At 56.0% G+C, this 25240-nt stretch overlaps 1 protein-coding gene and 1 non-coding gene across 2 annotated transcripts; both read right to left on the reverse strand.

Annotated features, from left to right (window-relative positions):
- Positions 1 to 209: 209 nt before the first annotated feature.
- On the reverse strand, positions 210 to 22272 carry PLXDC1 (plexin domain containing 1). The gene is made up of 14 exons (XM_074849684.1): positions 22179 to 22272; positions 20524 to 20672; positions 17597 to 17740; positions 17146 to 17215; positions 16622 to 16744; positions 16044 to 16162; positions 15736 to 15835; positions 13716 to 13811; positions 11604 to 11685; positions 9253 to 9313; positions 8209 to 8344; positions 6590 to 6625; positions 5291 to 5451; positions 210 to 4126 (listed from the first exon to the last, which is right to left on the reverse strand). The coding sequence occupies exons 1-14, from the start codon at positions 22231 to 22233 to the stop codon at positions 4007 to 4009; spliced, it is 1452 nt and encodes a 483-aa protein (XP_074705785.1). The 5' UTR covers positions 22234 to 22272; the 3' UTR covers positions 210 to 4006.
- Positions 22273 to 24182: 1910 nt separating this feature from the next.
- TRNAC-GCA (transfer RNA cysteine (anticodon GCA)) lies at positions 24183 to 24254 on the reverse strand. The gene has a single exon. It is a non-coding gene; the product is annotated as a tRNA-Cys (tRNA).
- Between the last annotated feature and the right edge of the window lie 986 nt (positions 24255 to 25240).

Raw genomic sequence — 25240 nt, forward strand, 5'->3', positions numbered from 1 at the left:
AAGAAAATTACAGTCTTGATTCAAACCTCAATTACATTAGTTTTTATCCTAGAGATGTCCTGGGAACACCTCCTGATAATGATGTGTTATTACTAAGACAGAAAAGGATGTCTTAAAAAAAAAATCCTTGTATTCTTACAATGTCAGTTGAAAGAATACAAGATGAAAATAATTCCCATCCCGCTTAGAAGTTCACATAACATGACCAATAATCCTTTGCATGTTTTATTTTGAAAACAAAGCAGTCCAAAAGGAAGATTTTTTTTTAATATTAAGACTGTGTTCCATGCAGATAATCCATAGTAAATACATTGCATTAAAAGACAGTTAAAGTGCCTTTAGTCCCTCAAAATAGTCCAACTGTGCTGTAAATTCAAGTATGTGGAAAGTAGGCCTTTAGTTATTAAGAGAATATTTTTTGATCTGGGTCCTGCTCCCACTGATGTCAAAAATGGGGGGGTTAGCCCCCAACTTTCACAGGAGCAGAACCAACCAACCTCTCGTTGGTCTCCGATAAACCCTGCGCTGTGTTTTCCCAACTGCTGAACGCAGGCGAGTGGCCAAGGCGCAGACACGTGATGCCATTTTCTGCCTGATGACAGGCAGCTGCCTTACGCCCGAACGATGTGCTCAGCAGTCGCCACAAACTGCCAGGGCACGGTGCTTGGAAAGACAAATGAGGAGCCGTAGCAGTTGTTTGTGTTTTGCATCTTCTTTTAACCAGCTGAGCAGCGGACTGAGCACAGCTAACAGCCCCAGCCCATTTGATAGCTATAAAATATACAGGTCAATATACACATGTACATTATGCAGTCTGCTTTGAAGCAAGCCCCAATGCTGGGTTCATCAGAATCCAGAGGAAAACCTCAGGATGTGGCTAGAGAAGCCACACGATTAAAAGCAAAATCAACCTCTTTTTATGCCATAGTTGCCATCATCACGTTCTTGCTTCGGCACTCGAGACTACCAAGATTAACCGGCATCTTGAAGTCAGAGTTACACAGGTAGGAAGGGAGTGTTGATCCTGAGGTGTTTGACTTGGTGCAGCCAGCATTAAACTTGCACCCAGACTCTCCTCTTCAACATTAGAGCAGTACTTGTTGATGGTAAAGACATTTTTCTCTTTCTTCTAGGCATCGGCAATGCCACCATTACATTTTCCAGAATTTAATAGAAAACCTCTTCTCTTCCGCTACAAAGCCATGTGCAAAGAATATTGCTGACTCACGAGCTTCCCAGATGGGTACTTCAGGTGCCCAGAGCTACACCTCATGTCGAAAGGTAGGACAGAATATTCTTTTTCTCCTTCTTGAGACACAGCAAGGTTCTCCAGGCTGGGCAGTGGGAGATGCTGGTTGGATCCAGACGTTCAGCTCCGAGCACGCACATGACTATGGGCAGTAAATTCTCCACCTACTCTACCACAAGGTCTTAGAGATGGTGAATTGGAGCCGTTAATGCTCTACCTGACAATACCCCAAACCACATTCCTCAGTAGAAGGTAGACCAGTCATCTGGTGCACAGCTACAGAAAAGCCTGGTTTGTTTTGTTTCTTTCCTTAAAGGAAAAAAAAAAAAAAAAAAAAAAAAAGCCTTTTTAACTCCAGGCACTCAGAACTTGGCTTCTCCCCTGAAGTACAGGTGTCTTACGTATCTCAGCCATTTCTGTGCTATGGCACTTGGATGTTGTTATTCTCCACCTGAGTATCTGATCCTCTTCTGAATCCTTCTAAGATCCTGGCTGCAGTAATGCACCAGTGATTTATACAGCTCAATTGCACACTATTTAAAGTCTCATTCCTTCTAAATTCTCAGCATTCCAGAACTCTTGGCTGTTACCTAGCATTTCTAGGGGTAAGAGGAGTACCTAAAATCTTGCTGTTACTGTGTGTGCATGTTCAGAAAAACAGTAAAAACAAGGCCATTACTTGAAAAGAGTTAAATCCAGAGAAAACTCCTTACCAGCTCATAACCATTTCAAAGGAGATCAGATCCTAGGCAAAAACTAGATGACAGCATCCCTTTGAATTCTTTCTACTTCAGGGAAACAGGGGGAAAAAACCAACCTTCCAGTTGCAAGCTTTATTTGGGAATAAAGTTTATCTTCAAAATATGTCTAAAGAGAGACTGTCTGAGCCTTAACAACTTGGCACGGCTCAGTCTGACTTACCCTGTTTGAGCGTTTTGGTGCCTTTATGCCATAATAAGATGCAGCAAAAGTCTCCCTAGTGGCTATGTATGAGAAAGTATAATCTGGGGTCTAAATGCCACAAAGCATCCATATTTATCTTTAATGGCTATATAAATTCAGCAGATGAGAAGGAAAACATTAATTAGACAGACCCTGCCTTTGGCAGTAATCACCACCAGTGACAGCTGAACCAGCCAGTGGATAAAATATGCACCAAACATGATTATCAGAATAAATAACTGAGGATCAAGGGAAAATTAAAAAAAAAAAAAAAAAAAAAAAAGGAAAAGAAGCCCCATACAACCAACACCTTTTTTTGGTGGGGGAAAGAAAACTTTACCTTACACTGGACTTTGGTCTCTTTTTTTATACAAACTTTCCTCAGTTTAGGGCCCAATCCTGCAGCTGGTGTCTGTGGAAGTAGGGTAGAGTGTTTCTGCAGATTAGTCTTGAATTCTGATTGCACAGAAGGAGTAGAAAACCCTGAGAAAGCCCTTAGGCAGGGTCAGATTCTGGAATCTCAAAGCCCTTAGTCAGGGTTAGATTCTGGAATCATGATATACGTACAAATCCAGACCAGGGCCTATCACAGACGTCACAAAATAAACAAATAGAAAAAAATTCCACTGACTTGAGTAGACTCTAAAAACTATGATGTTAACAAGGTGATTTTCAGATTTTCAACGGTGTCAAGGCGTGTATGCCTTTACTCCTTATTTATGTGAAATGCCCATGAAGGAGCTCGGATTTACTTCAGGATTTAGCCCGTGGGAGGACACTGCTTTCACTAGTCCCCTTTCTCTTCCACCAAAACCTACTCTGTTCCTGCTGGATTAGTGGCCACATCATGAGGACATATTTTGAAGGAATCTTAAGATGTTTTTCACACTCTGTCTCCTTTGGGCTAAGGGTCATAGTAATTTAGCAAACTAGTTAGATGCCAAAAAGTGCATCAGAGCTGTTGGCTCACAAACATCCTGAAGGTGAATCCTCCGCAGGGTTTTGCCCTTAAAATAGATCAGGTTTCCCCTTCTCCAGAGCCAGGGGGTGGAAGCTGTTTGCTTTGAAGGGAGAGGAGGGGAGGGAGTTGCAGCTGTGGTGGTGGAAGACCAACTGCAGGATGAAAAGACAAGGGCTCAAGGCTTCTCAGCCATGAGGACAAAATTAAATGTCGCCTGCCCCAAAAGAAGGTGAAGGGGAGAGTGGAGAAAGGGACAGAGCTGGGAGAGAGGGGATGGGAGAGGGGAGGTGAGCCCTGGAGAGCCAACCTTGCCTCTCTGGGCCACCAACAGCCCCTACCCCTACCCACCCAGCCTCTCCCTGGAGAGGGGAAGAGGCAACCAGCCGACTTTCCTGAGTGCGGGCAGAGCCAGTGTGCAGCAAAAATCAACAGTTTTGCTGTCCCCAAGGGCCTGCTGCTTGAAGCAACTGCGTATTTTGCCCATACCGAGATTTGTCCCCTCTTTGCTGCCCCTGTTAAGAGTCCTGGTGGAGGAGGGAAGAGGTCAGCCACACACAGCGGGGAAAAAACCCAACCACAAAACAAAAAACCCACGCCAAACCAAAACTTTGACTGCGTTTTTTTCTACCACCACATCCAGGGCTTCAGTGCGGGGCTGCAGGCTCTGCTGTCCCGTGGGGAATCCAGGCAAGTCCAGCCTCACATCACCCTGACTCTTTCTTTCCAAATGCTCCATTGGGTCTTTTTCCTCTACTTGCCGTTTCTTTTCCAAGAGGGGAAAGACTTTGCAATAGAATAACAGAAGACTCCAACACTTGAGACATGGGAGGTTCGAGACGCAGGGAGAGAAGCGCTCAGCACTGTTCTGCTTCGACAAAGCCCTCCTTCTCCTGGCTGGTCGGCTCCACCTCCGAGTACGTTGCATGGTTGGTGTGATTTCGGAATTTCATGGCAGGCCAGTGATGTGGCCTTCGCTGTGGACAGAAACAAAGACCCATCAGAAGCTGTGACAGAGCCTTTTACGCCAAGCCTGCGGGGAAATTGGAAACTCGGTCCTGCAACAAAAACAATGCTGTCTTTGTGGAAGTTTGACTTTTTTTAAGCAGGAAGCGATTTTTTAAAATTTATTTTTTATTAATAAAGAGTTCATTACAATGCATCGATCTCACTGAGCTGACCCGCTAATAAGGTTAAAATGGGGAGTGGGGAGGAAATGGAAATTTGAAGTGAAATCCCACATCAGCCTCAGAACAAGGGTGCCCTGTGCGGCCAAGGCTGGCCGTGGGCTTCCCGTGCGACCACATACACGTCAGCTCTGTGTGTCCCCTCCATCTGCAAAACAGGGACAATGCATTGCCCCTTCTCAGCCAGGGGTAGATAAATGCATCAAACATTGCCAAGCGCTCAGGTACTAAGCTGGTAGAGGCTGTGTAGATCAATTCTCTGAAGCCTGTCTCTGCAAACAGGACAGATGGAGGAAAGACAAGTGCTCTAGGAAAAAGTCAGCAAGTGATAAGGAAAGGCTGAGGGCTAAGTGTTGCTCACTCCCTCCGCAGCAGCTCCTATGCCAGGATTCAGCCCACTTCTGACTGCCTCGGGATCCTACACCAAGCGGTCTTCTGGCTTTTAACAGCAGATGGAGATTGTCGGACCCCCTGTCTTTCCGAGAATTAAAATCTTCCATTTAGAGCATTCACACCACCACTTACACAGTAGCTGATGGCATGACATCTATCAGTAAAGTCTGACAATTTTAGTCAACAAAATCCAGCTGGGCAATTCAAAAGGCAGCGATCTCAATTATGTCATAGCTCCAACTGAGCCCTCCAACCAGGCTGCATGTCGACTGCTCATGCAAGCAGGTGGAAAAGTCTAACGTTGCATGGGGGAAAAAAAGGCAATGTGTGAAAGGGAGCAAAATAAAACAGTGTGGGAGGGAGAGAGCCTAAGTTTAAAACATCATCAACTGGAGGTTGGAAGATTAGCTGTGACTGTAGGACCATGAAAAGAAACTCAGATATGAACTCTGTCAAAGTTCCTCTCTCCCTTTCTCTCTGCTCCCTGCTCTCCTCTAGGTTGGGATTTGTGTTGATGGCAGAGGAGGAAAAAAACAGCCGGGGGTAAGGTTGTCCACTCACCTCGATGAAGAACAGGGCAGCGTTGGAGGTGGGGTGGCTGTTGATGTAAATCCCAGCAAGGATAATAGCTGCAATGAGCAACACAGCCAGAACGATCCCCACAATAGTACCTGTGTGAATCGGGGCGCCTGCTTTCTTGGAAGGAAGGCTGCTTCCCACACCTGCGAAAAAGAATTCACTTGAGTCTTGAACCGTGCTGAGACCTCGGGGAAAGAAAGGACAGAAAAGAAAAGCAAGGCAAGACCTTCCAGAGCTCTGCACGTACGACTGAGCAACTTAGCCTGCTGCTGTCTGGCTCAACAAGAGGGGAAGATGCAGCAGAGAGTAGTCTGAGCTCCAGCATCCCTTTCAGATGATGGCAGTAGCTGGTTTAAAAGAAGATTAAACCACCACCATGCAGTAAACCCCCTCCTCAATCCATATTCTTTATATATTGGCTGCTCACTCCGATAGAAAGCCATTAGCCATATGCTGAGCAGGGTCCTCAGTGTGTCTTACCCACAGCCCTCCAGCTTGCCCTCAGTGCTCGGCTATGAATATGCAATTGCACGGAGCCACAGAGGGGGGGGTGTGGCATATATTAACAGTGACATTACCAGCCATTTGGGGAGCAATTTGGCTGAAACTGGGAAGATCATGCATTTCAAAGGCCCTGTGCCTGCAAAGGAACGGATCCTGCACCCAGTTTAGCCAGTGTAGCTTCCACGAGCTGCTTTCAGGTAAGAGGGATGGGCTCGTGGTTTGCGTCCGACCACAGGTCTTGCAGGCAAAGAGGGCTTGGATCTTTCCCACACTCTGGAATTAGTAAGGGCAGTTTGGTTCCCTGCTCTTGGGGTGACCAACAGACTCGGCCTGAGAGGGGATTCATGGGAACAGAGGTGAAAAAGGCAGAGCTGGGCTAAGGAGACTTTTTATATTTGGATTTTACAGTGCTCTTTGGCACAGCTGGGGAAATTCAAAAGAAAAAAGGACTTTGTGTCTACGCAAAAACTGCAAAGAAAGGGAATTACATGCAAAGAGAAAATTCATCATCTTAGTTTGCGCAGCAGGACTAAGTGGGAAAAGTAGACAAACAGCATCAGGGTAAAACAGATTAGTCCCGACTCTCACTTTTCACTATCTGAAATGGTATTAATCAGGGTGAGGACAACAGGAGTCTTATCTTGATTACATCCCTCCAATCTCAGTCACCTGTCCACCCCGCTGACTGATCGCAACTCCCCAGTGCATTTGATTTCAGTGTAACATGTTTTCACTTGGAACGAATGTGAGCAGGCAGAGAGAAGATTAAGGGCTTACCTTCGCTTCCGGCATACTGATTGAGCTTTGTATCATCTAAAAGAAGAAAACAAAGGCAACAAAAATAAAGTTAGGAGCCTTCTATGATATTCTGTATGCTTCCCACCCGCTTTCATCCCCCTGTAATGGGGCCAGTGACAGAACACACCTCCTGCACAGCATTTATGTGGCCAGCGACAGTTTTAAACCTCCAAGTTTGGTGGAAGCACGTGGCTTATAGTTTATTGTCTTCTTTCACAAAGGTGGCACCTGGAGCACGAACATCTGAGGAAACCTAAATATGTTCAGTGTGCAAAGCAGAACAATAACTGAATGCTGCACGGGCCCTGAGCCCCTGCGAGCGTTCAGACTGTGGCATTTGCACAATATGCTGCTAATACACCCTGAGTAATCAATGGGATGTTACGCTGTAGACGTCTGGCACAGGGGCCCAAAATCCAGTTCCATTCTTCATTTCATTCTGGAAGAACCAGGATATATTGTACAGGGCTTTGTGTCTTGGTGCTCTCCACACCACCACCCTTGCGAGTCCAGCTGAAATCCTCGTCCAGGAGTCTCTCCTCCTGGGCTGACGCGTTGGGTGGCTGCAGCGCTGACACACAACCAGCGAGTCAGAGACGTTCACAAACATCTCCATGAGCAGAGCCAGCGAGCTGGGCTGGCTGGGGAGGATGCAGAGGGGTGGCTCCACTCCTTTGCTCTGCTTGTTCCTTTGCTGTGCTTCTCCAGATAAAGTTCGCTGCCTGATGCAGCTGGCTGTTTGTTTCCTTCCAAGATTACAAATTAACTTCATGCTTGACTATGTCACAGAAAGCCTCTTGTTCTTTTTCCAAGAATTGGCGATGAGTTGGAAAATAATCTCAGTGGTGGTGTTACACTCCCCCCTCCTTTAATTGCTCCTTTCAAAGTCAACTCTGTCAGCCAGGCGCTCCGTTTCCCCCCTCCCCAACTCCTTCCCATTGCTGAAGGACAATTACTAATGTTCCTTTCTATTTATTCTAATTAGCAGTTTGCGTTAGGGACTATTAAGCAGCAAAATTGAAGTGATACCTGCCGCTAGGATCGGAGGAGCCAGCCCTGTCTTAATAGGCTTATCAAGCTTTAGAACATGGGTGTCTCGAGGGAAACTCGGGTCCTTGTGTGGAGCTTTCCTATGCTGGAACGAACACCACTCCGGAGCAGGGGGCAATCACAAGCCTGGGCTGTATTATTGAGAGCACTGGCAGCCCTCAGGACCAAGCACATTAAAAGCCTGAGCCCCACTATAAGAATATTAACCTGTTACGATGCTGGGGTGTCTGTCCACCAGGAACTGCTTGCTCGATGACCTTCACAAATGTGTAAAAAGGCTGCGATGCAACTGTAAAACTCTTCCCACTGGCGGGTTTCATCTCTCCCCTTCCCACATCACTCCGAGTCTCACCTCCTAGGCTGGCCCTGCTTCTCCTTTCCACTGCCTCCTGTTCCCACCCCTGCCCTGCGCTTCAAAGACGGGTTTGTTGTTGCATTTATTTGGATACGAGTTGCCTTTACGAGGCGTTGGAGGGAAAGATCTCTCCAGGGATAAGCGTTGAGGATGGGGTGTCCCTGCCACAGCTGCTCACCCCACCTGCCCCTACCTTCTGTAGTGAGGCTGTCGATGAAGAGCGAGGACGTGGAGGTGGTGACATCCTCATCCAGAGGTGAGAAAGAGCTGTCGGGAGGTGCTGAATAGTGGTCGCCTTCTGCTAAATCCTCGCAGGTCTTCTCATCTGACTGGAAGGAAAATGGAGAACAGCTACTTTTCCCAGCTCTCCTCCAGCAGGAGTGCCAGGAAGCCAGTGGTGAGGACTGTGCTTCCCAGGCTTAGGGCTGCCGAGCCCTTGGGGTTCCAACACTGGAGTGGAAGCAGGGGACATAGTCCAGAAGTGCCACAAGTATGGGGCAGGGGGGTGACCTGGAGGTTGGAGAAGAGGAGGAAATGTTTGGGAACCACTGAAGTAGGACAAATGACAATGATCTGGCAAGGTCCTACAGTCTGACCTTCTTGCATCACTGGATGACCTTACAGCGGTCCTGTGACCTCCTTTTCCCTCACTCAGCCCTCTTGGTTAACAGGGAACAAAGCCGAGTTTTCAGTGGGGAAAAAATAAAACAAAAAAAACCCAACCCAAAGCAGAAACAGATGTTTCGTTAGAGTTGATCTTTCTGAGACAAAGAAACTAGTTCATCCAATGTGGAGATAATTGTGCTAACAAGGACAAAAAAAAAAAAAAATCACAAGGGCTAATGTCTTCTGGCTTGTGAGTGACTAAGAGTCATGCTTCAGAAGGTGAAGGAAAAAATATCCCAGTGTACTCAGATTGCACCGTTTGGTAATTTATGGAGGTCTCTGCACCTTTACTGAATATCCAGCACCGACCAACACAGAAACAAGACACCAGCAAGGCAAATGCTGGATTAGATGGACCATGTTTTAACCACTCCAGTACAGACATCCTCTGTGAGGTCCTGCTGTAACGGGAAGGGGACATCCAAAGGGATACTCGGTCTGTTCCAGAACAGCACGGGTCAAGAGGAGCCGAGCGTGAATGTTTTGAGCTGGGCTATGACCACTGTTTTTTCTGCAGATCAGCATCATTCCTAGCAGAGGACCTAAGAGATGTGATTCTTCTCAGTCTCACCTTCTGGCCACAGCCGTAGGACAGCCACTCCTCACGGTATCGGTCAAAGCCGCTGGAACATCTGCGGGGAAAAGCAGGATTAACCTGTGGCATGTGAATTCCCAAAAGACACAGCAATAATAATGCTCACTCTAGGGGCGGGGGGGGCATCACTAGCGATTTCTAAGCTGCCTGAGAGTCCCAAACACTGCCCCGATGGGCACTGTGTACACTTGGACAAACAAATATCTGAGGACTGGAAAGATTATATACAAGTTGGTCTCCAAAGACATGGGGTTTCCAGTACAGCTGTGCTGGGAGGACCCAAATGTTCCTCTTCACAGAGAAGGAAAAGGGTCAACACTGCTTCTCCAAGGGAAACGGAGAAGCAGAGAAATAGGAAAAATATATAGACTGAGTTTGAATTTCCATTCCCCAGACTCTGTGCCAGGACAAGGCCATGATCTTCACGAGGTGTTTTTTTTTCCAGCAACATCTGCACAGGAAAAACACATTAAAGAAATTATAAACTGCATCAAGAAAACACCAGCTAGAGAAATCTCTACAGAAACAGAGGGAATGAAATAGCACTCTGACCTTTGGGAAGTTTCTGGAGATACTAAAATATGAATCAGGGGTTCAGCTCATACAAGCACTAATTTACCCAACTACCAACCAGTAAAAGAGGAGAAGCCACAAAGAACTTCAGGTCCTGCTGAGTCACTGAGATCTTTGCTGAAAGTACAGTTCCTGTAACAATTACGGGCTCAGCAAAAGCAAAAATACAAACTCCACCATCCAGAAGAGAGCTAAGAGGACTCTGGGGTTAAACCAATGAGCTGGACTCAGGATCTATGTTCAAACCCTGGAAGCCACCCTACCAGCTTCCTTGGAAAAGATGATGTTGGCTTTACAAAACCAACCTGGTTGAAAGCCAACAAGATAGCAGTAGGCTTGCTCTAGCCTGCAGTTTCCGCCACGCTTGCCATTTGTACTTTCCATTTGTAACCTAAGCTCTTCAGGGCCGAGCTGTCGATCCGCCGTTGCGGCTGCGGGAAGCGTGGCTTTTAGCCAACGCATCAAGAAGTCACCGTACTACAAGCGATAAGAGCAAACGTCAGCAACGACGACTTGGATTTTGGAAGATGGGGTTTGCAAACACCGTGGATTAGGAATAAGCAGAATGACAAAGTCCTTGAACCCTGGGGTTTCAGCCCAAACGAGATCCAGACTAAGCCACTGTATCTCAGGCTTGGTTTTGCTACCAAAGCCACATCTGGTTTCACGCATCTCTCTCAGCTGCGAGAACATAATATTCTCTGATCTGAAGCCACCGCTGAGCAACTGTCATTGAAAAATGATGTTCCCCTGGCTCGGGTTGTTCTCCAGCCCACCAAAAGGCAGTGAATCAACACTGATTTATAGGGTTGCTTTGCTGATGTCTCAGGATCTCTCCTCATCCCAGCTGCCCTGCTCATACCTTGCGTATAAGGAAAGGGTGCAAGTGTTGAGCGTAACGAGGGAAGGGCTACAGAAAGGAGGAATGAAGGTGCCCTGCGAGCGATGCCAGGGCGAGCTCTTGCAGGAGGCAGCTTGGGAAGGGGCCAGCCCATGTGCCTTCCTGGGAGAGCCGGGCATTTCCCGAGCACGGCCGTCCCCGTGCCGCCTGTGAGGATCTGTGTTATTGGGTCCTCTCCCCTGCCACTAGCTCTAAATAAATACTTCAGCAAAATCTCATTAGACTCTCTCATGCTCCGTATTGCGCTGCTCGAGCTGAAGGAGAGCACGGAGCAGGACTGCTGCATGGCTGGGACTGCAGCAGGGCCAGCCCCGTCCCCCAGATCCTCTGTTTACCCCCAAAAAAGCAGCCCCCCACCCTTGTTGTGTCTCGTCCCCCACAAAGAGGGCCTGTCCCCTGCAGCTGAGGGGCTGATGAGCATCCCCGGCCGTCCTTCAGACCTGAGCCTGTCCCAGCCTCCCTGCCCTGCACTTCTGTCTGCAATCACAGCCTAAGTCAGGGCAAGTTTCCCCCACGTTTAAGCTCACTGACAAAAATGTGAGTCTTGCTTCTGGTCTCAACTTGTTCCAGCTGCTGCATGGAAACATCAGGACCAAAAACCCAAGCCTCGGGAAATGTCTCCTTTCAATGGCTTGTAACCGGAGATCAGATCGCTGCTTAACCATGGCTATGAGACTGAGAGCAGCACCCTAACTAAACCAAAAAGCAACAAAAAAAACCCAATAAAAAAAGGAAAATAATAATAAAAAACCAGCACCACTGATACAGGCATCAGACCTGGAGTTGCACTTGCTCTCCCAGCTACAGAAACATTAGCAAGAGAAGAGGTGGGAAGGAAACTCATCCCAGCTACCTCTGCAGGACATGACACCAGCTGCAGTTGAAGGTCAGCTCCGAGGTCACGCACATTTCACAGCTCTGATGCTGGAGACAAGCTGTAAAAGAGAGAGGAGAGACGTACCAGCGATGCGCCAGCATCTGCACGGGCACAAGGGAGCATCTGCTGAAAGCTGGTGGCCTGGGTAGAACCGGAGCATCAACAGATGAGTCTCTAACCCGACCTCTCTCTGCAACGGACCTGCAGCACCAGGCAGCACCTTTCTAGCAGGAGTGGACTCACAGTCCGTCTGTAAACGTCTGTCTTCCCATTCTGTTTGGCTGGGAATTAAAACACATCTGAGATTTATGCCATTTCTTGTTGTACGGAGGGTGTTTCTCAGAAGGAAGGAAGCAATACAAGCAGTTTAACCCTCTGTTGCTATGTCCATACTAAATAGTTCTGCAAGAATATCTCCACATTGGGGAGGACTAGCTGCTTGTAAAGCACCATCATTTGCTTGTCACCCTGTCTAGAAAAGATGGCCAAGAGGGCTTGTCTGCAAAAAAAGTCAAGGAAACTGGCAGCTTTAACAAGCCCCTGGGGAGTCCCTGACAGCCGCGGTGACAGAGCCGAGAGCTGATGTGGTGCTCTGAACTACCAGGTGACGAAGGCAGAGCACGAGAGGTTCCCATCCTGCCTCGGTGCACAGGACCCTGAAAGGCAGCAGCGTCCCCATCCCAGCGGGGACGCCTGGCACTCCTCCGTCCTGACCCGCACACTCCATCACTTCTCTACCCACGGGCTCCCTGTTCTCCAAACTCACCACAGCGGCTGCCCCGGACCTGGGCTGCCCACACTCTTCTGGTGGCCTCCAGTCCTGATCTCCTCCGCTCTCCCACCCTGGACTTCTCCCGAGCAGACGTGGAGGCAGCCAGCAAGCAAGGACCTCTGGAGAAGAGGCCAAGGCTAACCCAGTTCATCCACTTCTGACCTGAATAAGGCTAAAAATTAAATCCCCAGAAGAAAAAGTGGAGGCTAGTTCTCTCTACCTCTGTGGCTCCTCTGAAGATACTGCTCTTAGCTATCCTAGATGCTGGGGAGATACAAAATAGCAAGTCTTAAGGAGAAAAAATAGAATTATTGCAGAATACTTATTTATGATCTGCTTTGCAGTAACCCTGCCTGCTGTTAAAATTGTCATAAAATACCCTGGGGAGACCGTTTAAATGCATAACCTTGGTATCTTCATGACAGATTTACTCTCCGCTCTGTATTTATGGACTGCATGACGACTTTCCCTCGTGCGCATGTGTCCTTGGATCCAAACACTAAAAATGTATCTATTTAACAGGATCCTTAAGAAATTTCATCTGAGTGTGGAGGCGTAGAAAATGTCTTGTAGACAGACCTGAAGTGAACCAGTGTCCAGCAAAATTAGCTGCAGCTTATAGAGCAAAGAGAAGGAGTTTCAGCGATGGGAGAGGTGGGAAGAGCTGTCAGTGCAGGAAATAAGGAATTAAAGAACTGGGGCGAGAGGGGATCTACTGGTGAGCAACAAGAGCCATCGACTCAGCTGCGCACTGAGTGGTGGCAGAGCAGCGTGGAGCACAGCTTGGGACCGTGGCCCATCGCTCCCAGGGACATCGTGGCTGGCACCGCTGCTCTGGTCACTCAGTTGGGGAGCACTGAGCAAATTGGGTAAGGTGTAATTGCCCGCAGATCCCTCCTTTATCAGCTTCCCCTGTGCCAGCTGAGCTTCGCTGCATCCCATCTCAGCTGTGGCGCAGCCAGGCTGGCACGCGCGTGGGATTTGCTGTTGGCTGAGGTGGTCTCTGAGCTGATAATTCCCACCAGGGCTGTACGTTCAGCGACAGCCACGCACAGGCCTCCTCACAAAGGCAGAGAGTGGCTACGGGACCCCAGAGCAGGACTGATAGCACCCCCCCACCCTCCACTGCTCCGGTGCACTGTAGGTTCCCAACCATCAGGTGATGGGTGGCAGCCCCACACCCAGCACCCACTGAACCTGCCTCCTCCAGCCCTGGTGTCCCCCTCTGGCTCTAAATAAGAGGCTGTTGTAGTTGCTGGATGAAACCACAGGAGGGAAACCCGCTCTGGGGCACCACGCCAGCCTGTCCCACTTACTGGGCAGCGGGGTGAACTCCACGGCTGACATGTTGGTGATCTTGCTGGTATCCAGCTCCACGCGATGATATTCGTAGATGGTCCGACGGCGGGACTCTGAAAGACGGAGCCTCGGCTTTAGACTGGGCACAAACCCACCCTGCGCACCCTTCCCCACCCTGCGAAGGGGTTTTACCCCACAGGTCAATCCCAGCGTGTGCCCCCGGGGAAAGCTTGTGGGGCTGCTGCTGACTCCCAGCTGGCGGCCCCAGGTCTTGGGGTCGTTCCTGGGGGGGAGGACGGTGTCGGAGGCTTTCAGGCCGCAGCAGAAGCAATGCAGGAGGTGCTTGGGGGGAGGAGGGATGTCAGGGCACAGAGCTCCTCTTTCTTGTTTTGCTAGGAGGAACTTGGAGCTCTCTGTCCCCCTCTCCCCAACCAGAGACTCCCGAGATGGATGCGGTCCAGTCCTGCATCGCTCTAAACAAACACGAAGCTGCACAACACATTGCTCGTCAGTGACTCACGGGGCTGTGAGCCTCCCCCATGCGCAGCGCTCGCCCGGAGCTCCGCACCGCTCCCCAGGCTCCCGCTCTGCAGCCGCCTTCCCCCCAAAGCCTCCTCCTTCCCCCATCTCCCTCACGCTTTGCCCCCTTCCTTCTCTTTCCCCTTCATCCTGGGGGCCAGAGGGGTCTATCCTGGATTCAAGCTTCTCCCAAATTTTCTCCCAGCGTCTGCCACTAATTCACATGGTGTCACCAGCCAAGATGCTCCTCTGGCATCACGCTTATCTGCGAGGAGAATCACACCCGCCCTTCCAGCACGGCCGCGGCTCCTCGCAGCTCTGCTCCACACTTGGAGACCAGCGGATGAGCAGGACTCTCCCCTCCTACTCCCTCCTCTCCTTCCCTTCTTTCTTCACCTCATCAGGTTTTCGTGCCCAGTTCTTGCATTTTTTCTCCCCCCACTTCCCCTCAGAGCGCCAGGGCAGGCAGGAGGTGCAGGCAGGGGCCGGCAAGCCCATGGGGACGGAGGGCAGCAGCCCGGAGAGGGCAGGCTGGCGGGGTGGGGAGGGGAGGCACCATCCAGCCTGGCCGAGGTTTTTTACACAAACTGTTGTAAACGGGTAATAAATGAGGGCCAGATGGCAGGCTCCATAAATAACAAGGAAAAAGCAACGGCGCCGGGTGCAGCGCGGGGAGGCAGGAGCGAGGTTGGGCTCCTCGTGACAAGAGGGGACGGGAGAGGCTGGAAGAGCCTTTTTGGTGAGCTCGGCCCAGGCCCGCAGCTCGCAGCACACGTGGAATAAGCATGAGGACATGCACGTAGCCGTCCCCAAGTCCTGCCGACACAGGTGCAGGTCCCAGCCCTGCCCGCAGTGGCCGTGCGGCAGCCGTGCCGTGATACGCGTCCAGGGACGGTCCGGAGCAGCAGCGGTGCGGCTTGCAGGCTCCCCTGAACCCCCACGCCTACCGAGACGGGGCACCGAGCATCCCCCAAGCCTCTCGTCCATCTGCAGTCTCGTTTGCAAATGTTCTTCCCCTCCTCCTCATCAGCTGGAAATCAGGGAAGCGAGAGCTTGGCTGCTCACAGCGATTTTGAACACACTGGGCGAGAAGCACGAAGCCCTTTTGCCTGCAGCGCCTCGCCAAAGCACACAGCGTTCGTGGGCTGGGGCCACCCAGAGCATGAGGCTGCGCCATGGTCTGGGCAAGATGATGCAGCCCAAGAGCTGCGGCCCAGGAGAGCTGCAGCCCAGCAGAAATGCACCCAAAGAGAGATGCAGCCCAAGAGAGATGCACCAGGGGACACAGGACATGAGGGGCAGCCGAGCCCCTCCTCACGCTCCCTTGCTCCCCGCCGTGAATCCAGACCGTGCACCCTCATGTCCTAAAGTGCCCCAAGACGTGAAGGTCTCACCCCTCCGTCCCCGCGTGCCCCCTCTCCCAGCTGCGGTGCCTGGCGAGCCCTGGCATCCCCGCAGGACCAGCTGCTTCCCAGCCCTGGCAGCCGCCTCCCCAGTCCCTCGAATGCAGCAACTCACCAGGCACATCAGGAGATGGGTTGAGGATCATGAAGGCATCGGAGAGGCCAGCTTTGACGGGGTGCTGGGTGGCACTGATCTGTAGGACCGGCACGGGGATCTGCAGCCAGGGAGAGAGGGGGTGATGGACCCCAGCCTGGCCCCAGGGCTCCTGGTGCTGCTGCAGAGCTCTCCAGTGCTTTGGTGGCACTGGGAATGCCCAGACTCAGCGTGTGAACGGTTACAACAGCAAGTCTCCTCCCAGACCCAGAGGGATCCCCCGAGGGACCCTCCTGCCGTGCTGTCCCCAGCAGAAAAACATCTCTCACCTCCTTGTAGCCAAAGACAATTCTGCCGGTGCTGTGCAGGGCCGCCTGGAAGGTGAAGCTGCCCATGTCCTCCTTCCCCTGAAGATAGACCTTGTCCCACTGCACCACAAAAACCGTCCCTGGGGGAGGGACCAGCGCAGATCAGTCCTCTCATTAGGTCAATGTAATGTGTGAGGTTAATGGTTGATGATCTTCAAGGTCTTTTCCAACCGAGATGACTCTGTGATTCATCTCTCCTCGCTCCACATCTCAACAGCCTGACACATCGCTTCCGCCAGTGAAGCTCCACGTCCCCTCATCCCCCAACCCCCAGCGCTTCGCTCTGAGCAGACCCATGAGCAAGCCCCTGTCAAACACCCCTGCTGCCCCTGCCCAAAGCCCCCCCGAACAGCCCCCGCTGCCCTGGGCTCCCCTTCCCCACACCCCCACCTGCCTCCGGCCCCTCTATTTGCTCCGGACAGCTGAGCTTTGCCCCGTTTCACGAGGCGGGAGCGGGCAGGCAGGCTGCCTGCTCTCTGCCCGTACGCACGGCCGCAGCCGCCGCGGGTTGTGCGGGGGGTGGCTGGGACAGGGCTCACCGTTGTCCAGGTACTGGACGGTGGAGTTGCGGGAGAAGCTGGGGTTGAAGTTGGCCATGAGGGGTGCGACGTACTGCGTGGCCGTGAGCATGCGGTGGATGACGTCCCCCATGAAGATAAAACCTGAGCGAGCAGAGGAGGGTGAAGCAGCGCACGCTCCCCTCCACCGACGGCCCCGGGATGCTCCCTCCCTCTTCCTGACCTCCCACCACCTTGCCCTGGCTCACCCAGCCCTTTTTTCACCCCCAGCATCCCCTCCCAGATTTCCTCCAAGCCTGTGAGACCCCGCTGCATCCCCTCAACCGCTGTGGGAACCGAGGCACCGGCAGCACCCGCCTCCCCGCACAGCAGCAGCAGGGCAGGGGTTAGATTTGGGGTGCAGGGAGGAAGCTAGAAGGGCTGTAGCCCCTCCTCTGCCTGAGCTCCCCGGGGCTCAGGGACGTGGGGTGAGGTCAGAGCCACGTCCAGCCCTCCCACCACGGCAACGCCAACCGAGCGCGGGCACCCCCTCCATCCCCACTCACCGCCCGTCGCTATCGTGACCTGCCGCAAGAGGTGGCCGTAGAAGGGGAAGTCAAAGGAGAGGACGATTCTCTGCGGGAGGGAAATGGGGTGACAATCACGCTCGGTCCTTGGCAAAACGCCTGCTGGGGACGTGGGGGGACGGGTCTGTGCCCACCGGCACCGGCTCTGCCCTGGCTTGGAGCAAAATCCCGGGGCCGGTGCCTGGAGGGGTGGCAGAGGGGTGGGAGTGGGGATGCTGTGGGTGCCTGGTCCCCATGGCTCATCCCCTGCAGCCCTGGACAGGGGCTGGGGGGGGACCAAACGCCTCCCAAGCCTTGGTCTCCCCCAGACTGTCACAGGGACGTGGAGGGGATGCTGCTGCCGCGGGTGAGGTGCCACCATCGGGAAATCCCTGCGGGGAGAGGAGATGCGGGGGACGCGCCCGGTGGCGGAACAGCCCCGTGGGCTCACCGAGGCCTGTCGGTGCGTGTTGGAGAGGATCCCATGGATCTTCACTTGGCTCCTGTTGGCCGCCGCCATGTCAACCCACAGCCCCCTCAGACGGGCGTCCCCCGGCCCGTAGATCCGTGACACGTAGTAGCTGTGGTTGTCCTCCTGCGGGCGGGGAGAGACGGGGGGGACAGGGCACAGCGTTACCCACCTCACTCCGTGGAGATGCAAACCCCCAGGCACGGCTCAGAGCAGTCAGGACCCGACCTCAGCACAAAACAGCAACAAAACCAGCACTGAAAAACCCCGGGTGAAGCCAGCAAAGGATGCTGAGCAGTTGGAGAAGGTGCAGAGAAGGCCCACGAGACCGATTGAGCGCAGAGAGGATGGGCTGGCTGGCGAGAACGAGACGTGACTCACGAGAGACTTGAGCGAAGCAGATGCAACCTTCCCGGCAAGAAAATATCCTGCTCCAGAGCCAGGGGCTGGAAGTTACAGCTGAAGTGACCACTAGAAGCGAAGCAAACAACTGAAGACATGGAAGCCCAGAGGAAATGATTAACCTTGGAACAGGCAGCGCGGGGAAAGAGGCCGAGCCAGCCGAGCGGGAGCGAGGGGCTGAGGACGGGGGACCTGGCGTGGGGAGCAGGGCTCTGCTCTCCCGGGTGACACCCCCGGAGCGCGGGCTGGGGCACGGCTCTGTGATCAGATCCCCCCTCATTCTTCTCACCCTGAACAAGGAGAGGGACCCCGGGCATCCCCCCGCAGCCACCAGCAGCACCCCCAGGCTCCCCGAACCCTGAGAGACCATCCCAAACTGGGCAGGAGCCTGACAAAGGACGTGCATCCCCACCGGGGACCTGCACACGTGGCTCTGGGGCAGCTCCGTGGGGACACCGGCCATTTCCCAGGGCGCAGCCAGCCCTGCACAGCCTGTGGCCTGGCCACGCTGGCCCCCCCCAGGGCCTCTCCAACGGGCTTCGGCGTGCGGCCGGTCAGGGACACAGCTGGGAGCCGTCGCCTGTCAGGGGAGGCTGGTTCATGCCCGGGGGGGTGGTACAGACAGAGAAGCATCTTAATTTTCCTTGGGAAAGCGCTGCTCCGCTGCTCCGCTGCTCCGCGCCAGCGCCTGGCGTGCCGCCACGCTCGCCGCTCGTCCCCGTCTGCTGCGCTTCTGCTGCTCGGCCCGTTCCGACCCCCCCTCGCCCCCAGTCCCGTGTTATTCCCCGGAGAGCTCCTGCAGGTCTGCGGGAGTCACAAGGAATAAAATGCTCTGAGCAAAAGCCTGCAATGTGTAAATTTTTCAGCTTCGGCAAAGTTCAGGGAGAGCCGTTACACTCCTCTGCCTCCTGCGTAAGCTCTGACCCCGGGAAAGCTTCCCTACGGCAATCAAAGCCCCTCCTCGCTCGGAGGGACTGGTGCAGCCCCTTCCCTATGGATGGGGAAACTGAGGCACGGGGAAGGCTGTGCCACCACCTGCTGCATCCCAGCACACACCTCCCCACGCAAAAGCTTTGGAAACCCCCTGGGACGCCGGGACAGGCCACCACTGGGTGACAAATGACAAAACCTCCCATGCCCTCGTCGTGTTCCCCCCGCCTGTGCCTTCCTAATGTGTTCCAAAAGGGGGGGATAAGCAGGGCCGGGAGCGCGGGGGAGCTGGCTGCCGAGCTCCTGACCTCATCGATGACTCAGAAGGATGTCCTAATCTGTCACCTTGCTCTGGTTACAGCAGGAATTAAGAGAGGGAAGGTTTTGGATCCACAAAGCAGTGGGGAGCGCAGCCGCCGTGGGGCACAGCTCGGGGAGGGACCCCAGCGATGCCCGGCATCACACCCCTCTTCATCCTCTGGGTCCAGAGCTGCCCCTCTGCGCCCCAAACCTTTTGGGAGGAGAGTGGGGAAACCCCTCCAGACCCTGGGCTGGCACCCCCCAAGGTAGGACACAGCGAGATACAGTGACACGTGGAAAAGCAGCGTCCCTGACCTTGAACGTGGCCCCGCTCTCGGGGCAGATGCTCCTCACCCCCCGACAGCGCCGAGCGCCAGGAAATTGCTGCCTTTTCCTCCTGGGAACCACAAGCACCATCACACCCTCCCTGTGGCTGCCCGGCATCTCCAAATGGTGACACTGGTGGTTTTGGGCTGGTTTGGGGTTTTTTTAAACACTTCCACATCAGGGACTTTTCTGGCTTCTGGCCCCTCTCCGACCCCAACAACGTGCAAGGCCAAGCTGGAGCTCGAGCGGAGTGGAAACAGCCAGAGCTGCTCCTCCCTCCCCTGCACGCTGTGCCACGGGGGCACCGATTCCACCGAAGCCAGAACCAGCCACTGGCAAAAACAAGCCCCCACGGCCAGCGCGTCCTCCACCAGAAACCAGCCACGGCCACGCAGCCCCTCAGCCCTCAGCGCTGGGCAAACCCCCCCACAGCTGCCAAGGGACACATGGCCCCGCCACAAATAACCAGGAGCTAATTGAGGACGGGTAATTAGGCACAGCCGGGATGTGAGAACCGGAGTGAGATGTCCCAGGAGGTGACACTGCTGCTACACGAGTTCGTTAGCAGCAGCACAGGCTGTCACCTTCCCCAGCCAGAGACCCCCCCTCTTCCCACACAGCCCCCTCGCCCCGGCCTCGAGCCCACTCGGCCTCGATACCCTCGGCAGCATCGTCCCCGTCGCACACGTGGCATCATGGCAAGCGAAGCAGCCCCGGCTTTTCAGGCCAGGGATGGCTCCAGGACCTGGCAGGGACGGCCACTGGGCTCGGCGCAATCCCCAGGGCACGGCCACCTCCGCGCTGGGCTGTAATTACCCTCTGGGCTGCCCCACACATTAAATCAGAGCCAGCGTCTCCACCAGGTCCCTGCCCAGCCTGGAAATAGCTGTGGGCAGTCAGGCGCTGGCCGGATCCTGCCGCGGGGCAGGCTGGGGGGGGCCCCGACTCACCACGATCCGTGTCTCGTTGGCCGGCAGCGTGTCGATGGCCAGGCTGCCCCCCACCAGGTCCTGGCTGATGCGGGTCCCCTCGGTCCCCGGTGAGGTCTCCCGAGCTCTCCGCCGCCCTTCGCCTATCACCGGGCTCCTGGGGGGGCGTCCTGGGGTGTGGGGGGGGTACAGGGATGGGTCAGCAGGGTCCCGCACCAGGAGGGCACTGGCCTGTGGGCTGGGATCAGCCCTCTCCCCCAGCAAGGCAGTTTCTGCTTAGGTGACACGAGTCTGGGGGGGTCTCAGCCCTGATAAGCAGCATCCCTGCAATGATGGGGCGGCAGGGAAGGGCTTCTCGGGTCAGGGGTGGCTGCGGGTGCAGGGACGGGTGACAGACACCCGCAGGCAGGGGAGGAGAGCTGCGATGGAGGGGTGAACAGAGGCAAAACACCTACAACCCCTCCCCGCTTGGCTCACACCTCGCACAGGGAGGAGCGTGAGGCCCCGGGGATGGGGAAGATGCAGCTTCAACAACGGGGCACCAGCGTGGCCGTGTCCTCGATGTCCCCCTGGTCGGGGCTGGTGTGGGGCGTGGGTGCTGGGGCAGACTCTGAGCACCCATCTCCAAAAGCAACGTGTCCCTCGTCCCCTCCTGCCGCGTCTCTCCCTGCCCGGCTCAGCCCTGGGGAGGGAGCGGAGGCCAGAAACACAGCGCAGCATGAAGGGGTGGGGGGGGGATGAAAAAACCGTTTGGGACCAAATCTGCAGAGATTCATGAGATTTCCTGGCAGCTCGGCACGGGCGGAGGCGGTGCAGACGGCACATGCTCGCCCACGGGCAGGGACAGAGCCCGGACGTCTGTCCCCTGTGAGCGGGACCCCAAAACCACCCGGGGGGGGCCGCAGGCTGTTCCCTTCACCCTTGGGAAAGGGCTCCCACCTGCTCCCTGGGGAGAGGGAGTTAATTGCTGCCTAATGAGCTCCTGGTCCCCTCCTGGTCCCGTGGGGCTGGTTTCTGTTCCCAGCACCTCCGGGAGGGGAAACTGAGGCAGGGGGGAGCAGGGCTGAGCTGGCAGGAGCCGGCGGGACGCGTCCCGCTACCGACGGACGGGGAAAGGGGCTCTGTGCTTGGGGGGGTCACACTCGCCTTCCCTGGGGGACCCCAACCCCTCACCGCTGCTGGGAGGTTTGTGGTGCCCCCCACGGAGGCTCCGGCATCCCCCCTAAAATCTCACTCGACAGCTGCACCCCCCCCCCCGCCAGGCCAGCACCAGCCGTGCCACGAGGGGGGCGGAATTCTGGGTGGGGGCACCCCGGCAGTGGAGCCACAGCCCCCCTCCACCCCAGGGCTGCCCTGCACTGCTTGGGGGGGTCCGGGCACCCCACAGTCCCATCGGTTTCGCAGGGTGGGGGGACACGGGGCGGGGAAGGGCCCCCCCACGGCAGGTCCCACGCCGGGTGGCTGCTGTGGGTGCAGCCTGCGGTGGGGCGCAGCGTGTCACGCACCTGCGTGCCCAGTGGGGCGCGAAGACACCCCCAAAGCGCAGCCCGAGCCCGGGGCGAGGCGCGACACCTCCCGCTGCCCACGGACACGCGGGACCGCGGGCACAGCAACCCCCCCGGACCCCCACTCCCGCCCCCCCCCCCCCCTCAGATCTCGCCCCCCAGCCCCCCTACCTGCTCCCAGCGCCCCGCGCAGCAGGCAGAGCAGGATCAGGCCCCCCCAGCGCATGGTGGGGGCGGGGGGCCCCGCTCGGCCCCGGCTCTGGGGGTTTTTTGGGGGGGGGGGGGGCTCAGCGCCCCGCCATGGGCCGGCACCCCCGGGGAGCCGCGTACGGAGCCGGAGCGGGAGCGGGTGCCGGAGCCCGGGCGGGAACCGGGGGTGGCGCCGGGGGTGGGGCCGGGGGTGGGGCTGGAGCCGGGGGCAGGACACCCCCCCCCACGCCCCCCCCCGACCCCGAAGTGGGGGCTCGGGCAGTGTCCCCCCACCCCGGGTAGGGCTGGCGGCTGCCCCGAGCCTGCGCTGCACCCCCCACCCCCCCCGGAAAGGGGTCTCCATATGCTGACCCCCCCCTCCATGTGCTGACCCCCACCATGTGCCGACAACCCCCCCAGCAACACGGGGAGGGGGGCAACAATGAGGCTGGGGGGTCCCCACTGCGGGCAGCCGGGGGTCGGTGACCCCGCACCGGGCTGCGGGGGGGGGGGGGCAGTGTGCCTGGCTGAGCCCCCCCAGCCCCGGGTCGGGGGGGTACGTGGCCCCCCCAGCCCAGCCCGTGGCCTTGCCTGTCCCCACACGCTGCCCTCGGGGACAAGGAGCCGGAGCAGCCGCAGGGCAATGGCAGCCACCATGTTTGGGGGGGGTCCAGCACCCCTCGCCCCCCCCCGGGGTCCACCCACCCACCCACCCACCCGCACAGGGGATGCGTCTCCGCAGCAGATGTGTTTGTCCCCCCAGTTTTTCCCTTTGTAGCAGGAGCACTGGTTACTGGGGGCGCTGGGGGCGGTGGGGTGGGGGTCACAGGGTTGGGGGGGTCACAGGGTGGGGGGTCACAGGGTGGGGGGGGGTCACAGTGGGGGGGTCCAGCTGGCACCGCAGAGCCCCGGCAGCTGCCCGACGCTCCAGCCCCATGTTCAGCCGAGCTGGCTTCTGGCCACACCACATTTTGGGCAGCGTTTTGGGGGGGCTCAGCCTGCACCCCCAACCCCTCCCTCGCTGGTTCCCTGGGGGGTGGCTCAGTCCCGGGTGCCGGGGCAGGAGGAAGGTGCAAACACCTGCTGAGACGCGTCCCGTGCCGAGGGCCTGGGGAGCGATTCTGGCCCCCGCCGACCCGTGGCCAAAGCCGGGGGGTGCGGGAGGGATGCGGGGCCCTTTGGCTGCTCTGAACTGCGGAATCGGGGGCGGGGGGGCAACGGTCTGGGGGGGGGCAATGGTCTGGAGGGGGGGGTCACTGCCAGAGAGTTCGCTCCATCCTTCTGCAAGAGAAGGTGCTTCCCCGGTGGGGGCACCCGCGGCTGCGGGGAGCAGGGGGGAGCGGGGGGGAGCAGGACACGACCTCCCCTCGCTGCCATGGGGTTGGGGAGCGAATAAAAAGGGTGAAAATATCCAAAAAGCGGGTTCATGGCCCGGTGATAGGTCGATAATCGCACACTCAGGAGAGACATCGCTTATTTATTTTCGGGTTGCGCAAACCCGCGGGCTCGGTGGTCTCCCCCAAATCAAACCCCCCAACGGGACTTTTCGAGCAACATTTAGACACAAAACTTGCAGAGTTGGTGATTTGCCAAGTCCATCCCCTCTACGATGATTGGTCAGAATTTACATACAATTATAATACTGCTGACACAACACTTCTGCTGCTACGCATGCTCAGGGGAAGGGTCTTCACCTGGACAAGGGTCTTTTTGACCTAGAGGCGGGATTTTTGGTATTCGAACGAGGGGGGCTCAGCGGAGGGCACACGGACCGTGGCTCTGCTCGCCCAGCTGGCCATGAATCCTCGTCAGGGTCTAATTGCTCCGGGATGTCCTTGCTCAAAGGCGGCTGCCAACTGGTTCTGCTGGTCGGGGATCTTTGGCTTTAACGCGGACAAAGAAGAGTTTTCTTGACCTAGAGCATAATATTGGTACATGGTTCTAAAAATTTAACCTTCAACGGAGAAAAAGAGGGGGAAGAAAACAAGGGGGCACCCGGATTTGAACCGGGGACCTCTTGATCTGCAGTCAAATGCTCTACCACTGAGCTATACCCCCACGCCGCAGCCAGTCTCCCGCCTCGGGCCTGTAGTGCTGCACGGCCGGGCCCTGGGCACCCCCCCCTGAGCACCCACGGGCACCCACAGACACCCACAGGCACCTATGGACCCCTATGGACACCCACGAGAACCCACAAACACCCACAGACCCCCATGGACACCCATGGGCACCTACAGACACCCACAGACACCCACAGGCACCCACAGACATCCGTGGACACCCATAGACACCCATGGACACCCACGGGCACCCACAGACACCCACAGACAGCCGTGGGCACCCACGGACACCTACAGACACTCATGGACACCCCCACACACTCCTGCACACCCATGGACACCCGTGTGCACCCACAGACCCCCATGGACACCCACGGACACCCACAGACACCCACACACACTCCTGCACACCCATGGACACCCGTGTGCACCCACAGACACCCCTGCGCAGCTACAGACACCCACATGCCCCCACGAGCACCCCTGCACACCTGCGTGCACCCATGGACACCCACAGACACCCACTGACACCCACGTGCACCCCTGTGCACCAACCACATGTGCACACCCAGCCATGGTGCACACACACACACTCCCCCCCCACACACACCTCACCGGCCTCCCCCAGCCCAGTGTCCCCCCACATCTCTGCCTGCACAGCGGGTTGGGGGGGGAAGCAGGATCCAGCCCCCACACTCCACCCCAGGCCTCAGTGGTTGTAGGGTGGGGGGGGACGTGGCCCCATCAGCCCCAAAACCCCATCGGCAGAGAGCGGGATGGGGCCAAACCCCGAGTTTTTGGCAAAGCAGGCGCAGGGGGTGCAGCCCACCGCAGGGCTCGGGGGGCTGGGGGAGCACATGGGCCCCCCCCCGAGCTGCTGCAGCTGGGGTAAGCCCCGGGGGGTTTGGGGGAGCAGAGCTGCCGTGGGGGGCCTCCGTGGTGCGGGGGAGGATTAGCCAGAGACAGCAGCGTCGGGGCAATCGC

Source organism: Strix aluco, chromosome 24, assembly GCF_031877795.1.
Source record: "Strix aluco isolate bStrAlu1 chromosome 24, bStrAlu1.hap1, whole genome shotgun sequence".
Lineage (NCBI taxonomy): Eukaryota > Metazoa > Chordata > Aves > Strigiformes > Strigidae > Strix > Strix aluco.

Excerpts from the sequence above, each read along its gene's own strand:
- PLXDC1 (XM_074849684.1), bottom strand. The coding sequence starts at position 22,233 with ATGCGCTGGGGGGGCCTGATCCTGCTCTGCCTGCTGCGCGGGGCGCTG. Across the intron at positions 16,163-16,621 it reads CGTCCAGTACCTGGACAACG|GGACGGTTTTTGTGGTGCAG; the intron begins GTGAGCCCTGTC and ends TCCCTCCCCCAG. Across the intron at positions 11,686-13,715 it reads GGAGTTCACCCCGCTGCCCA|CTTGTCTCCAGCATCAGAGC; the intron begins GTAAGTGGGACA and ends TCTCTTTTACAG.